Consider the following 14766-nt stretch of genomic DNA (forward strand, 5'->3'; position numbering starts at 1 on the left):
GGAGATATATATCAGAATACTCGTACAATATATCCTGTAATAGGTACACTCTTCCTTAACTAACGCTGTCTGTATAAAGACATGTAGAATACTGAAGTGTTTGTAAAGTCACAGCGATGTATACAGGCGGCTTTAGAAAGGGAGACCTTGCCCTGCAGTCCCGGAGACCAGCCGCAGTTATGCTTAGAAGATAGCGCCCAGCGTCTTATTCTGGGAGTGAGGGAGAGTGTGAGGCAGCTCCAGGGCGGGAAAATCTGCAGTAGGTGGCGCCCTGGGCCGGGGGAGTGGCTACAGGTCCAGCGCCGGCTCCCCTATGCTGGTTCTCACCACCGGTACTACAGAGTCTTATTAAAATGGGCGTTAGAACACCCGACCTGTACTCCTATGCCCTGGTGGATATAGTGGGGTCCCTGCTCGGTGACAATGTCCATGCCAGCGTCGCGGTCTGTCTCCCTAGACTGCGACAGGAACGCGATTTAATGGCGCGTCCCGTCTGGGGGACCCTCTTACCTCCTCCCTGTAGCATCCACGCAAACCAGGAGAGCGTCTGCAACCATGTACCTAAAGCCAGAGCGTCTCCACCACAAGTACCCGGGAACAGGCCGTGGGAGTATGCAACGCCGCTTGGCAGGTGATGGAGCCGCAGCACAGAATGTCACACTGACATATCAGCGCTGCGGCCCTTGAAGTCTTCTTAAAAAGTTTTTCAGGGCTGCCCAGTGCATCCTCCCTGTTACGTGACCTGCTGCTGCAGGAATCAACTCGAAACTGAGCTCACAGTGCCTGGAGGTGGGGTTATAGTGGAGGCCCCAATGCATCCTGGGACAGCCTAAAGCTTTAGCCTGTTGGTGCCTCTGGATCAAGATCCACTCTACACCCCGATGTTTCCCTGTGGAAACCCTCTAGTTTGGGGATTAGCATGAGCAAGAACCGCTTGGGTGAGGTCAGCTGATAAATAGTATTTGTGAAAATTTGGTAGGCCTAAACCTCCATTTTTCGTACGGAGACAGAGAACTCTGAGCTTTACTCTAGGTCTCTTACCTGACCATATAAACCTGGAGACTAAACGCTGAAGGGTCTTCATGAAAAGGGAAGGGACTCTAACTGGAAGTGTTTTGAAGCCATAAAGAAATCTCGGAATAATAGTAATTTTAATGGCGTTAATGAGGCCAGTCAATGATATAAAATGCGTGTTCCAAGAACTTAGGTCACAACGTACTTTCTCCAATAGGGGGGGTGGGGGAGTTTGCATCAAACAATTTATCATAGGAGCTGATGAGATGTATTCCCAAATATTTCAGAGAATGAATTCTCCAATGAAAGCCATAGGAACTTTGTAATTGAAGGAGTGTAGCAGGATCAATGTGTAAGGCAGAGGTTCCCAAACGCGGTCCTCAAGGCACCCCAACAGTCCAGGTTTAGGTATATCCATGGCTCAGCACAGATGGTTATATCAAATTGACTAAGGTGCTAATTAAGTCACTTGTGGTCAAGCATGGATAAATTTAAAACCAGGACCGTTGGGGTGCCTTGAGGACCGCGTTTGGGAACCTCTGGTGTAAGGGAAGAACTTCAGTCTTATCTGCAGTAATTTTAAAATTTGATAGTTGTACATAAGCACAAATTCCATCAAAGATTACTGGGAGGGAAGAAGCAGGTCGAGTTATGGTGAGAATAACATTGTCTGCATAAAGAGCAACTTTATGGCTTGTTGGACCAACCTGAATGCCCAAGATGTTAGGGTTACAACGCAGTCTAGCCGTAAGGGGTTCCATAGTTAAAGCAAAAAGGAGGGGCGAAAGTGGGCAGCTATGCCTGGTGCCATTTAAAATGCTAAACGTAGAAGATGCAAAGCCATTTGCTAAAACAAGGGCAGAAGGGTTAAAGTATAGTGATGAAACCCCACGTATAAAGTTGCCTTTGAAGACAAAGGCCTGTAAGGTGGAGCGCATAAAAGATCAGTCGACTCTGTGAAAGGCCTTTTCTGCGTCCAAGGCCATCACTAGGGCGGGAGTCAATCCTACATTGGCCGCGTAAATCAGGTCTATAAGTTTATGTGTATTATCAGATGCTAGGCGGCCAGGGACAAAGCCGACCTGTTTATATTTTTTACGGTGTTTATATTTAGATAATGTCAGCTTTGTAGGTGGAATGACGATATACGGAAGCGAATGACATCCTTACTTTCAAGAACAAGCGCTGACGCTTTTCATCTTTGCACAGAATGAATTCTTCATTATATTCTATTTTTTATTTCAGAAAATCCCAATACGAAATACTTAAAAGAACAACAACAAAAAAAGCCTCACATTCAACTCCTGGTATCAGGAATGATTGATGGGTTCAGGGGGCAGCACCATAAGCGCTGCATGGGTGGCACACAGGGTGGTTGACCAAAAGAAGACAAGATGCTTATTAGTAGGAGGAATCAAAAGTAAAAGTTTTATTTCCAACTTCTCATTTTTTGCCAATATATACATTCGCCTTTGCTGTCCTAAAAAATGTATATAAAATGTATTTGTCTATTTTAGGGAATAAACATGTTGTCATGGTTATACTGGAAAACCACCATAACATAAATTTTGGTTTGGTCATAAAGGAGAGAAAAGCTGCTTGGGCTTGTCTGTTAAGTAAATTCCCACCACTCTGAATATGTTACAGATTTGATCAAATACAGCAGTGGTTCTCAAACTGTGAAATGGCACTCTGGGGTGCAGTGGGCATTTTCAGGGGTGCCATAGGCTGATGATCCAGGAACAAATTAAGGGGGAGATGTACTAAGTGACAACCAATCAGCTGCTTACTGCCATTTTACAGACTGTGGGTCTGATTCAAAGTTGATCGCAAAAGCAAAAACTTCATCTAATAGGCAAAACCATGTGCACTGCAGGGGGGGCAGATATAACATGTGCAGAGAGAGTTAGATTCGAGTGGGTTGTGTTCAAACTGAAATATAAATTGCAGTGTAAAAATAAAGCAGCCAGTATTTATCCTGCACAGAAACAATATAACTCACCCAAATCTATCTCTCTCTGCACATGTTACTGTATATCTGCCTTCCCCCCTGCAGTGCACATGGGGCCTATTTCAGTAAGGATTGCAAATTCTGCAAATTAGCAAAATTTGCAATCCTTTTGTTAGCATGCTGGGGGCCGCTCATCGCAGGTCAAGGCTGCCCAGCATGATGACCGCCGCCTCAACAAGCGGAAATTGCGAGCGCTGCGTGTAATATCAAGCAGCCGCCGCGACCATGCCCCCGCCACGCTCCCGTTCGTGCTGGCATGCCCACCCCCACGGTTACAGGCCACACCCCTGCAATGCTCCATCTAGGAAATGGAGCATTGCCACCACCCCCCACCCCGCGAACGCCTCTGCCTGATTGACAGACAGAGGCGTTCGCAATTTCTGCGGGGCGCCCATGCTAGATGGGCACTGCACATGCGCCCACGGGGGCGAACGCAATAATTCTGATTGAATTGCGATCCAACCTGAAATTAGCCCCATGGTTTTGCCCATTAGAGGAAGATTTTGCTTTTGCAATCAACCTTGAATTAGGCCCTGTTTGTAAAATGACAGTAAGGAGCTGATTGGTTGGTAGCTTATCTCTCTCCACTTTAATGCTTCAATGCTTAGTACATCTGCCCCCAATTTTTGTTTATGGTCAATGTGATAAGCAAAACCAATGCTGGTAGCTTGCAATCATAAAATATGTGGACAAACAGAAGTGCAACCCTGTCCACCTCTACATAACTCAACCTAAGCATGAAAGCTAGGCACAGTTTTCTTAATTGAATATTTGTTTCTGAATTACTCAATAAGAAACGTTTGGCCTAAGGGTGCTGTGATAAAAATTGCTGATCTTCTGGGCGCAGTGATTCAAGAAACATTTGGAAAACACTGAGATACAGCATTTACAGTTAGTACTGACTTACTTTGAATCCTTCTGCTAGGCTACCCACTAAGCCAGCAATGGCAGGGACTGGCATTAGAGGTCCAAAGTAGGAGAGCTGGATGTCTGCTTGAGCACCGATAGGTCCATCCTCTATAGCCACTGTACCATCCTCATTAGGAAGTTTGATTGGCCTGGGGATTAAAAGTAACATTAGTTTTGTCACTAGTTTCTAGTGAATTGATAAAATATAGGGAGCCATTCAAACCCAACCGTATCTGCGGCCAGCAGCGCAGTTTGCTGATGGTGGCAAACTGCGCATGTGCAACGGCTGCGTGGCCACACATATTGCGGTCACATCCCTGATGGCATCCCGCGAATGGCGTTTGCGGGGCGGTAATGCAGCGCTGGGGGGGTGGTCCAGGACCGTTTGCGGGCCCCAGCATGTACAGAGGTGAACGCAGATCTGGCTGCATATACAGCGATCTGTGTTCATCTCTGAATAACCCCCTTAGTCCCCTAAATAGTAGTTCAGATCACATCAGAGTTGGCTCCACTGTACGTGACACATACACTTTAGGAGCAACTTAAAATGATAAATGAATGACACACACAAAGGTTGTATTTGGTCAAATAAATTAAACTGACCATGTGGGCTTGTCACACTAACCTGAATCCACTCTATCGGGTATATTCAATACCTGTCGGATCTTTTTTGACGGAAAGGATCCGACAGGTCAGTGGCCCTCATTCCGAGTTGATCGCTCGCTAGCTATTTTTAGCAGCCGTGCAAACGCATAGTTGCCGCCCACGGGGGAGTGTATTTTCGCTTTGCAAGTGTGCGAACGCATGTGCAGCCGAGCGGTACGAAAAAGTTTTTCGCAGTTTCTGAGTAGGTCTGAACTTACTCAGCCCTTGCGAACACTTCAGCCTATCCGGTGCCGGAATTGACGTCAGACACCCGACCTGCAAACGCCTGGACACGCCTGCGTTTCCATACCACTCCCAGAAAACGGTCAGTTGACACCCATAAACGCCCTCTTCCTGTCACTCTCCTTGCGATTGGTTGTGCGAATGGATTCTGCGCTAGAAGCATTGCACAGCAACCATGCTGTTTGTACCCGTATGACGCGCGAGCGCATTGCGGTGCATACGCATGCGCAGTTTTGCCTTTTTTTTAACTGATCGCTGCGCTGCGAAAATCGGCAGCGGGCTATCACTTCGGAATGACCCCCCGTATTCAGTGATGCGGCCAAACCCGACAGGTTTGGCCCGCTCCGACACTGCCAATACGACAAAACCTGTTTAGCCGCGCTTACAACAATACATGCGGCTTGGCGATCCACGTGTATTCCAACAGCTTTCCGACAAGTCGAGAAAACCGCTCCCTAATGAATAGGTCGGAACCCCTTCCGACCTAAATCTGTCGGAAGCTACCGCTCAGCGCACAAACCTTCTGGATTATGCCTCTTGTGATGCAGAGAGTGGTGGTCCGACATCCCTGACACTCTGGTGGAACCCACCCGCTGTCACTTACGGCCCGGTGGAACGCACGGACTTCCGGTCCGGCGGCCGGGATTGGAATAAGCGGTGTCTAGCATGCAGCCACACACAGAATTTAGCCATTGGAACACGAAAGTGACTTGGTGATACTTTGATATCTTTGTTGTATAGCTGGTATTCAGTGTGGGATGTATTTTGGTAGGTTGTGTTGTTTATAAACTGATATACACATATATTTATTGGCCAGCAGAACCAAAGTATGGGACAGTGGGTTTTGAGTGGCTGCATCTGGTCCTGCACATTGAAACTACAGGTACCATTTGGGGTTTGTCTCAGCATGTTCCACTATCACTGCACTAAGTGTTGTATGTAGGACGCACTACTAGGATACTCTGGTGGTGGCCTTTTTCTATTATTAGATGTGTGGTTCGCTATGGGGCCTGGGAGGCAATAACGAGTTATGATTGTATATTCTGTTTTATAGATGTATCATACACCTAGGTGACTGTTTATCTACCTACATATGATGTACAGCCTGTCTAGAAAAAGGTTCGTTATCGGACCGAAACGTCGACCATAAAAGGTGATTTGTGACTACAATAAATTATTGACTGAAATTTATGAAGTGAATTATCTTTGCGAGAGTGCACCCTCCACCTGGTGGAAGTTGCGATATTCGAGTGGGCCTGACAACGGCCTATTGGGAGCACCCACTTAACTGATCTGATATGTGATGAGAGTGTAGGACATTGTGTGTGTGTGCGTATGTATGTATGTATATATATATATATATATTACTGTGGATCCTTGCCTATTGTTTATATATATATATATATAATAAGATTTTACTTACCGATAAATCTATTTCTCGGAGTCCGTAGTGGATGCTGGGGTTCCTGAAAGGACCATGGGGAATAGCGGCTCCGCAGGAGACAGGGCACAAAAAGTAAAGCTTTTCCAGATCAGGTGGTGTGCACTGGCTCCTCCCCCTATGACCCTCCTCCAGACTCCAGTTAGGTACTGTGCCCGGACGAGCGTACACAATAAGGGAGGATTTTGAATCCCGGGTAAGACTCATACCAGCCACACCAATCACACCGTACAACTTGTGATCTAAACCCAGTTAACAGTATGATAACAGCGGAGCCTCTGAAAGATGGCTTCCTTCAACAATAACCCGAATTTGTTAACAATAACTATGTACAATTATTGCAGATAATCCGCACTTGGGATGGGCGCCCAGCATCCACTACGGACTCCGAGAAATAGATTTATCGGTAAGTAAAATCTTATTTTCTCTATCGTCCTAGTGGATGCTGGGGTTCCTGAAAGGACCATGGGGATTATACCAAAGCTCCCAAACGGGCGGGAGAGTGCGGATGACTCTGCAGCACCGAATGAGAGAACTCCAGGTCCTCCTTAGCCAGAGTATCAAATTTGTAAAATTTTACAAACGTGTTCTCCCCTGACCACGTAGCTGCTCGGCAAAGTTGTAATGCCGAGACCCCTCGGGCAGCCGCCCAAGATGAGCCCACCTTCCTTGTGGAGTGGGCCTTTACAGATTTAGGCTGTGGCAGGCCTGCCACAGAATGTGCAAGTTGGATTGTGCTACAGATCCAACGAGCAATCGTCTGCTTAGACGCAGGAGCACCCATCTTGTTGGGTGCATACAATATAAACAACGAGTCAGATTTTCTGACTCCAGCTGTCCTTGCAATATATATTTTTAATGCTCTGACAACGTCCAGTAACTTGGAGTCCTCCAAGTCACTTGTAGCCGCAGGCACTACAATAGGCTGGTTCAGATGAAATGCTGACACCACCTTAGGGAGAAAATGCGGACGAGTCCGCAGTTCTGCCCTGTCCGAATGGAAAATCAGATATGGGCTTTTGTAAGATAAAGCTGCCAGTTCTGACACTCTCCTGGCCGAAGCCAGGGCTAGAAGCATGGTCACTTTCCATGTGAGATATTTCAAATCCACCTTTTTTAGTGGTTCAAACCAATGAGATTTTAGAAAGTCCAAAACCACATTGAGATCCCACGGTGCCACTGGAGGCACCACAGGAGGCTGTATATGCAGCACTCCCTTAACAAAGGTCTGGACTTCAGGGATTGAAGCCAATTCTTTTTGAAAGAAAATCGACAGGGCCGAAATTTGAACCTTAATAGATCCCAATTTGAGACCCATAGACAATCCTGATTGCAGGAAATGTAGGAATCGACCCAGTTGAAATTCCTCCGTCGGAGCACTCCGATCTTCGCACCACGCAACATATTTTCGCCAAATTCGGTGATAATGTTGCACGGTTACTTCCTTCCTTGCTTTAATCAAAGTAGGAATGACTTCTTCCGGCATGCCTTTTTCCTTTAGGATCCGGCGTTCAACCGCCATGCCGTCAAACGCAGCCGCGGTAAGTCTTGAAACAGACAGGGACCCTGCTGAAGCAAGTCCCTCCTTAGAGGTAGAGGCCACGGATCTTCCGTGATCATCTCTTGAAGTTCCGGGTACCAAGTCCTTCTTGGCCAATCCGGAACCACTAGTATCGTTCTTACGCCTCTTTGCCGTATAATTCTCAATACTTTTGGTATGAGAGGCAGAGGAGGAAACACATACACCGACTGGTACACCCAAGGCGTTACCAGCGCGTCCACAGCTATTGCCTGCGGATCTCTTGACCTGGCGCAATACCTGTCCAGTTTTTTGTTGAGGCGAGACGCCATCATGTCCACCATTGGTCTTTCCCAACGGGTTACCAGCATGTGGAAGACTTCTGGATGAAGTCCCCACTCTCCCGGGTGAAGATCGTGTCTGCTGAGGAAGTCTGCTTCCCAGTTGTCCACTCCCGGGATGAACACTGCTGACAGTGCTATCACATGATTCTCTGCCCAGCGAAGAATCCTTGCAGCTTCTGCCATTGCACTCCTGCTTCTTGTGCCGCCCTGTCTGTTCACATGGGCGACTGCCGTGATGTTGTCCGACTGGATCAACACCGGTTTTCCCTGAAGCAGAGGTTCTGCCTGGCTTAGAGCATTGTAGATTGCTCTTAGTTCCAGAATGTTTATGTGAAGAGACGTTTCCAGGCTCGTCCATACTCCCTGGAAGTTTCTTCCTTGTGTGACTGCTCCCCAGCCTCTCAGGCTGGCGTCCGTGGTCACCAGGATCCAATCCTGTATGCCGAATCTGCGGCCCTCCAATAGATGAGCACTCTGCAACCACCACAGAAGAGACACCCTTGTCCTTGGAGACAGGGTTATCCGCAGGTGCATCTGAAGATGCGACCCTGACCATTTGTCCAACAGATCCCTTTGGAAAATTCTTGCGTGGAATCTGCCGAATGGAATTGCTTCGTAAGAAGCCACCATTTTTCCCAGGACTCTTGTGCATTGATGTACAGACACCTTTCCTGGTTTTAGGAGGTTCCTGACAAGCTCGGATAACTCCTTGGCTTTTTCCTCCGGGAGAAAAACCTTTTTCTGAACCGTGTCCAGAATCATCCCTAGGAACAGCAGACGAGTTGTCGGCATTAATTGGGATTTTGGAATATTCAGAATCCACCCGTGCTGTTTTAGCACTTCTTGAGACAGTGCTAATCCCATCTCTAGCTGTTCTCTGGACCTTGCTCTTATTAGGAGATCGTCCAAGTATGGGATAATTAATATGCCTTTTCTTCGAAGAAGAATCATCATCTCGGCCATTACCTTTGTAAAGACCCGAGGTGCCGTGGACAATCCGAACGGCAGCGTCTGAAACTGATAGTGACAGTTTTGTACAACGAACCTGAGGTACCCCTGGTGTGAGGGGTAAATTGGAACGTGGAGATACGCATCCTTGATGTCCAAGGATACCATAAAATCCCCCTCTTCCAGGTTCGCTATCACTGCTCTGAGTGACTCCATTTTGAACTTGAACTTCTTTATGTACAGGTTCAAGGACTTCAGATTTAGAATAGGCCTTACCGAGCCATCCGGCTTCGGTACCACAAAAAGAGTGGAATAATACCCCTTCCCTTGTTGTAGAAGAGGTACCTTGACTATCACCTGCTGAGAGTACAGCTTGTGAATGGCTTCCAAAACCGTCTCCCTTTCGGAGGGGGACGTTGGTAAAGCAGACTTCAGGAAACGGCGAGGTGGATCTGTCTCTAATTCCAACCTGAGATATTATCTGCAGGATCCAGGGATCTACTTGCGAGTGAGCCCACTGCGCGCTGTAATTTTTGAGACGACCGCCCACCGTCCCCGAGTCCGCTTGAGAAGCCCCAGCGTCATGCTGAGGCTTTTGTAGAAGCCGGGGAGGGCTTCTGTTCCTGGGAAGGAGCTGCCTGTTGCTGTCTCTTCCCTCGACCTCTGCCTCGTGGCAGATATGAATAGCCCTTTGCTCTCTTATTTTTAAAGGAACGAAAGGGCTGCGGTTGAAAAGTCGGTGCCTTTTTCTGTTGGGGAGTGACTTGAGGTAGAAAGGTGGATTTCCCGGCTGTAGCCGTGGCCACCAAATCTGATAGACCGACTCCAAATAACTCCTCCCCTTTATACGGCAAAACTTCCATATGCCGTTTTGAATCCGCATCGCCTGTCCACTGTCGCGTCCATAAAGCTCTTCTGGCCGAAATGGACATAGCACTTACCCGTGATGCCAGTGTGCAGATATCCCTCTGTGCATCACGCATATAAAGAAATGCATCCTTTATTTGTTCTAACGACAGTAAAATATTGTCCCTGTCCAGGGTATCAATATTTTCAATCAGGGACTCTGACCAAACTACCCCAGCACTGCACATCCAGGCAGTCGCTATAGCTGGTCGTAGTATAACACCTGCATGTGTGTATATACTTTTTTGGATATTTTCCATCCTCCTATCTGATGGATCTTTAAGTGCGGCCGTCTCAGGAGAGGGTAACGCCACTTGTTTAGATAAGCGTGTTAGCGCCTTGTCCACCCTAGGAGATGTTTCCCAGCGCTCCCTAACCTCTGGCGGGAAAGGGTATAATGCCAATAATTTCTTTGAAATTATCAGCTTTTTATCAGGAGCAACCCACGCTTCATTACACACGTCATTTAATTCTTCTGATTCAGGAAAAACTATAGGTAGTTTTTTCACACCCCACATAATACCCTGTTTAGTGGTACCTGTAGTATCAGCTAAATGTAACGCCTCCTTCATTGCCAAAATCATATAACGTGTGGCCCTACTGGAAAATACGGTTGATTCGTCACCGTCACCACTGGAGTCAGTGCCTGTGTCTGGGTCTGTGTCGACCGACTGAGGCAAAGGGCGTTTTACAGCCCCTGACGGTGTTTGAGTCGCCTGGACAGGCACTAATTGATTGTCCGGCCGTCTCATGTCGTCAAACGACTGCTTTAGCGTGTTGACACTATCCCGTAGTTCCATAAATAAAGGCATCCATTCTGGTGTCGACTCCCTAGGGGGTGACATCCTCATATTTGGCAATTGCTCCGCCTCCACACCAATATCGTCCTCATACATGTCGACACACACGTACCGACACACAGCAGACACACAGGGAATGCTCCTAACGAAGACAGGACCCACTAGCCCTTTGGGGAGACAGAGGGAGAGTTTGCCAGCACACACCAAAAGCGCTATATATAACAGGGATAGCCTTATAATAAGTGCTCCCTTATAGCTGCTTTATATATATAAAAATATCGCCATAAATTTGCCCCCCCTCTCTGTTTTACCCTGTTTCTGTAGTGCAGTGCAGGGGAGAGACCTGGGAGCCGTCCTGACCAGCGGAGCTGTGAGAGGAAATGGCGCCGTGTGCTGAGGAGATAGGCCCCGCCCCTTTTTTGGCGGGCTCGTCTCCCGCTATTTAGTGAATCCAGGCAGGGGTTAAATATCTCCATATAGCCTCTGGGGGCTATATGTGAGGTATTTTTAGCCTTTATATAGGTTACATTTGCCTCCCAGGGCGCCCCCCCCCAGCGCCCTGCACCCTCAGTGACTGCGTGTGAAGTGTGCTGAGAGGAAAATGGCGCACAGCTGCAGTGCTGTGCGCTACCTTTAGAAGACTGCAGGAGTCTTCAGCCGCCGATTTTGGACCTCTTCTGACTTCAGCATCTGCAAGGGGGCCGGCGGCGCGGCTCCGGTGACCATCCAGGCTGTACCTGTGATCGTCCCTCTGGAGCTGATGTCCAGTAGCCAAGAAGCCAATCCATCCTGCACGCAGGTGAGTTCACTTCTTCTCCCCTCAGTCCCTCGTTGCAGTGATCCTGTTGCCAGCAGGACTCACTGTAAAATAAAAAACCTAAGCTAAACTTTTTCTAAGCAGCTCTTTAGGAGAGCCACCTAGATTGCACCCTTCTCGGCCGGGCACAAAAATCTAACTGGAGTCTGGAGGAGGGTCATAGGGGGAGGAGCCAGTGCACACCACCTGATCTGGAAAAGCTTTACTTTTTGTGCCCTGTCTCCTGCGGAGCCGCTATTCCCCATGGTCCTTTCAGGAACCCCAGCATCCACTAGGACGATAGAGAAATATATATATATATATGTATGTATGTATGTATGTATGTATGTATGTATGTATGTATGTATATATATATATATGAATATATATGGATACATATACACACACACAGTATATATATATATATATATATATATATATATATGCTAGAAAATTAGGAGAGCGCACTGGTAGTTAAAATGTAATATCTTTATAAATAAAGTGTAGTAGTAACGTACATCTCAGTTTTAGAAGACAAACACAGCATGTATTAAAAACCGTCAGGGCTCTGCTCTGCTCCGTCTCGCTGATAACACTGCACCGGCTCTGGTTCCAGCAGCTGACGTCACAACGTCCACGGTGTGTAACCACGCCCAACGCGTTTCAACCAATAGTGGTCTTCGTCAGGGGATGTGGTCATTGTCCATAAACAGGGTTTTTATACGTACACCCTTCATTGTAAATTTAACACTTTCACATCAGTTTAAAAGTGGGAGACATGTTTAGATATATTCTAATATACACCATTGTAACAATTCACAACAAAATAAAAAGAGTGCAGCACACTAATCAATCCCAATTCTCACAGAATTGATTTTCCTAACATAACATTAAACTACAATTGCTTTTGTTCATTTTAATGGTACCTTACTATATAACTTATAGCTAAATGAGGTTAACAAACCTCCCCACGCCCAATCATTAATTGGAATCAGATCACTATGCTGCACTTTACAAGAAATGTACATGTGTTTTTACAACCTCTCTATAAAATATAATTCCATATATCCAAAAAGAACACATATTCAAAGATTATATCCTAAAAAATATATGTATATATATATATATATTGATAATAGAAGGCAGACTTAATACTATAATCGGACCAAAAAACTTAAAAAATGCAATCCAATAGATGGGACTTCCACTCATTGACAAGCAGCTATTAATCATAAATTCTTCCATCTCATATAGTCAGAATACTATTGATTCAATGCATTTTAACCCATAAGTCCGGGCTCATTGTTTGAGATCCACAGGTCGGGACTCAGCCGCTGCCACTTATGGATCTCAATGAGCTCAGGCAGACAGGCTAATCATGTAAAAACGGAACAATGTCACATCCTTCGTTAAGTCCTTGTGGTGCAAATGTGTTTAGGGTATATATCCAGTAAGTTTCTCTCTGAGAAAGCTTTTTTAACAAATCACCTTTTCTATCATCTAATGTAATTTCTTCTATCGCTTTGAACTTAAACCCTTTCAAACTAGAGTTGGCACATTCTTTAAAATGACGGGGGACACTGATTTTCCACCTTGTATAAAATGTTACGTGTATGTTCTAATATGCGCAATTTTAGAGTGCGCTTCGTTTTACCAACGTAGCTTTTACCGCAGCTACACTCCAATAAATATATAACATGGGTACTCAAGCAGCTCAATTTACCTTTAATCTTCCATGATTTCTTTTTACTGGAATCAGAGAGTTGTTTGTTATCCTTATGTACATGTTGACACACTTTACATCTTTGACAAGCAAAAAATCCTTCAGTTTTATTTATATCTGACTGGTCATTAATGGATTTAAGCTTGCTCGGAGCCAATCTATTTTTCAGGGAACAAGATTTCCTGTATATGATCCTGGGTTGCTGCGGGATGACATCTCTTAATAACGGGTCAGGACACAAGATGTCCCAGTGTCTCATAAGTATCTTTTTAATCTCTCCTCCCTTTACATTATACCGTGTCACAAAAGAAACCCCTTGTGTATGACCCGACCTCACATCTTTTTCCTTGTATACCGTTAACTCTTTCCTATCTCTATCTAGGGCTTTTTTATAACATTTTTTTATCAATGTCTATTGTTTTTCCCTAAACCTTTTGTTATAGATTTCCGTTTGTTCCTGAAATGTATCTATTTGTGAACAATTACGTCTCAATCTGACAAATTGAGAATAAGGGATATTCTCAATCCATTTCTTATTATGGCAGCTCTGGAAATGAACATAACTATTTCTATCTATCCCTTTAATATGGGTATAAGTGTTTATTTTTTCATTACTACTGTAATCACTGCTATCCAATATAAGATCCAGAAATTCAATTGTACTTTTTTGATGATTAGAAGTAAAATGTAAGTTATAATCATTATTATTTAAATATACCATGAATTTTTTGAAATCCTCGTCATTCCCCGACCATACCACAAGTACGTCATCTATAAACCTTTTATATATATGTATATAATTTCGAAAGGGGTTATTATTATAAATGACCTCCTTTTCCCATTTCCCCAGATAGAGATTTGCCAGACTTGGGGCATAAGGGGTCCCCATTGCAACCCCACATTCCTGGTTAAAAAATTCACCCTGAAAATTAAAATAATTGTTCTTAAGGATATAACCCATACATTCCAACAAAAAATTCCTTTTTTCACTTGTTAAATTAGGATCTCCTTCTAGAAACATTTTAGTGGCCTCCAATCCCCCCTCATGCGGAATACTAGTATATAGGGCCTCGACATCAATCGTGGCCCAACTAAATTAATTTCTCCATTTTAGATCTCCTAGTTCATTCAAAATCTGTGTTGAATCTTTAATATATGATTCTAATTTAAGTACATGATCTTTTATATGCGCATCCACAAATTCTGATATGCTTGATGAAACCGATCCTATCCCGGACACTATAGGGCGTCCGGGTGGCTTGTCCAGCCGTTTGTGGACTTTTGGAGGGCTATAAAATATTGGAACCCTAGGATGAGGCTTAAACATAAATCCAAATTCCTCTGAATTAATACTACCATCTTTTACACCTTTGTCCAACAGAGATCTAACTTCTTCTACAATCCGTTCTGTGGGGTCCTGAGATAATTTCCTATAAGTGTTTCTATCATTCAACAATCTTTCACATT

The 14766-nt window shown here is 45.2% G+C and overlaps 1 protein-coding gene across 2 annotated transcripts in view; it reads right to left on the reverse strand.

Annotated features, from left to right (window-relative positions):
* The window catches only part of CFAP43 (cilia and flagella associated protein 43), a 265732-nt gene that overhangs the window by 228322 nt on the left and 22644 nt on the right, over window positions 1-14766 (reverse strand). For both annotated transcript variants that reach the window (XM_063927999.1, XM_063927998.1), the window contains one exon: window positions 3933-4083. In XM_063927999.1, coding sequence (XP_063784069.1) covers window positions 3933-4083 — 151 coding nt within the window. The remainder of the gene's footprint in view (window positions 1-3932; window positions 4084-14766) is intronic.

The sequence above is a fragment of the Pseudophryne corroboree genome, chromosome 6, assembly GCF_028390025.1.
Source record: "Pseudophryne corroboree isolate aPseCor3 chromosome 6, aPseCor3.hap2, whole genome shotgun sequence".
In the NCBI taxonomy this organism is placed as follows: Eukaryota; Metazoa; Chordata; class Amphibia; order Anura; family Myobatrachidae; genus Pseudophryne; species Pseudophryne corroboree.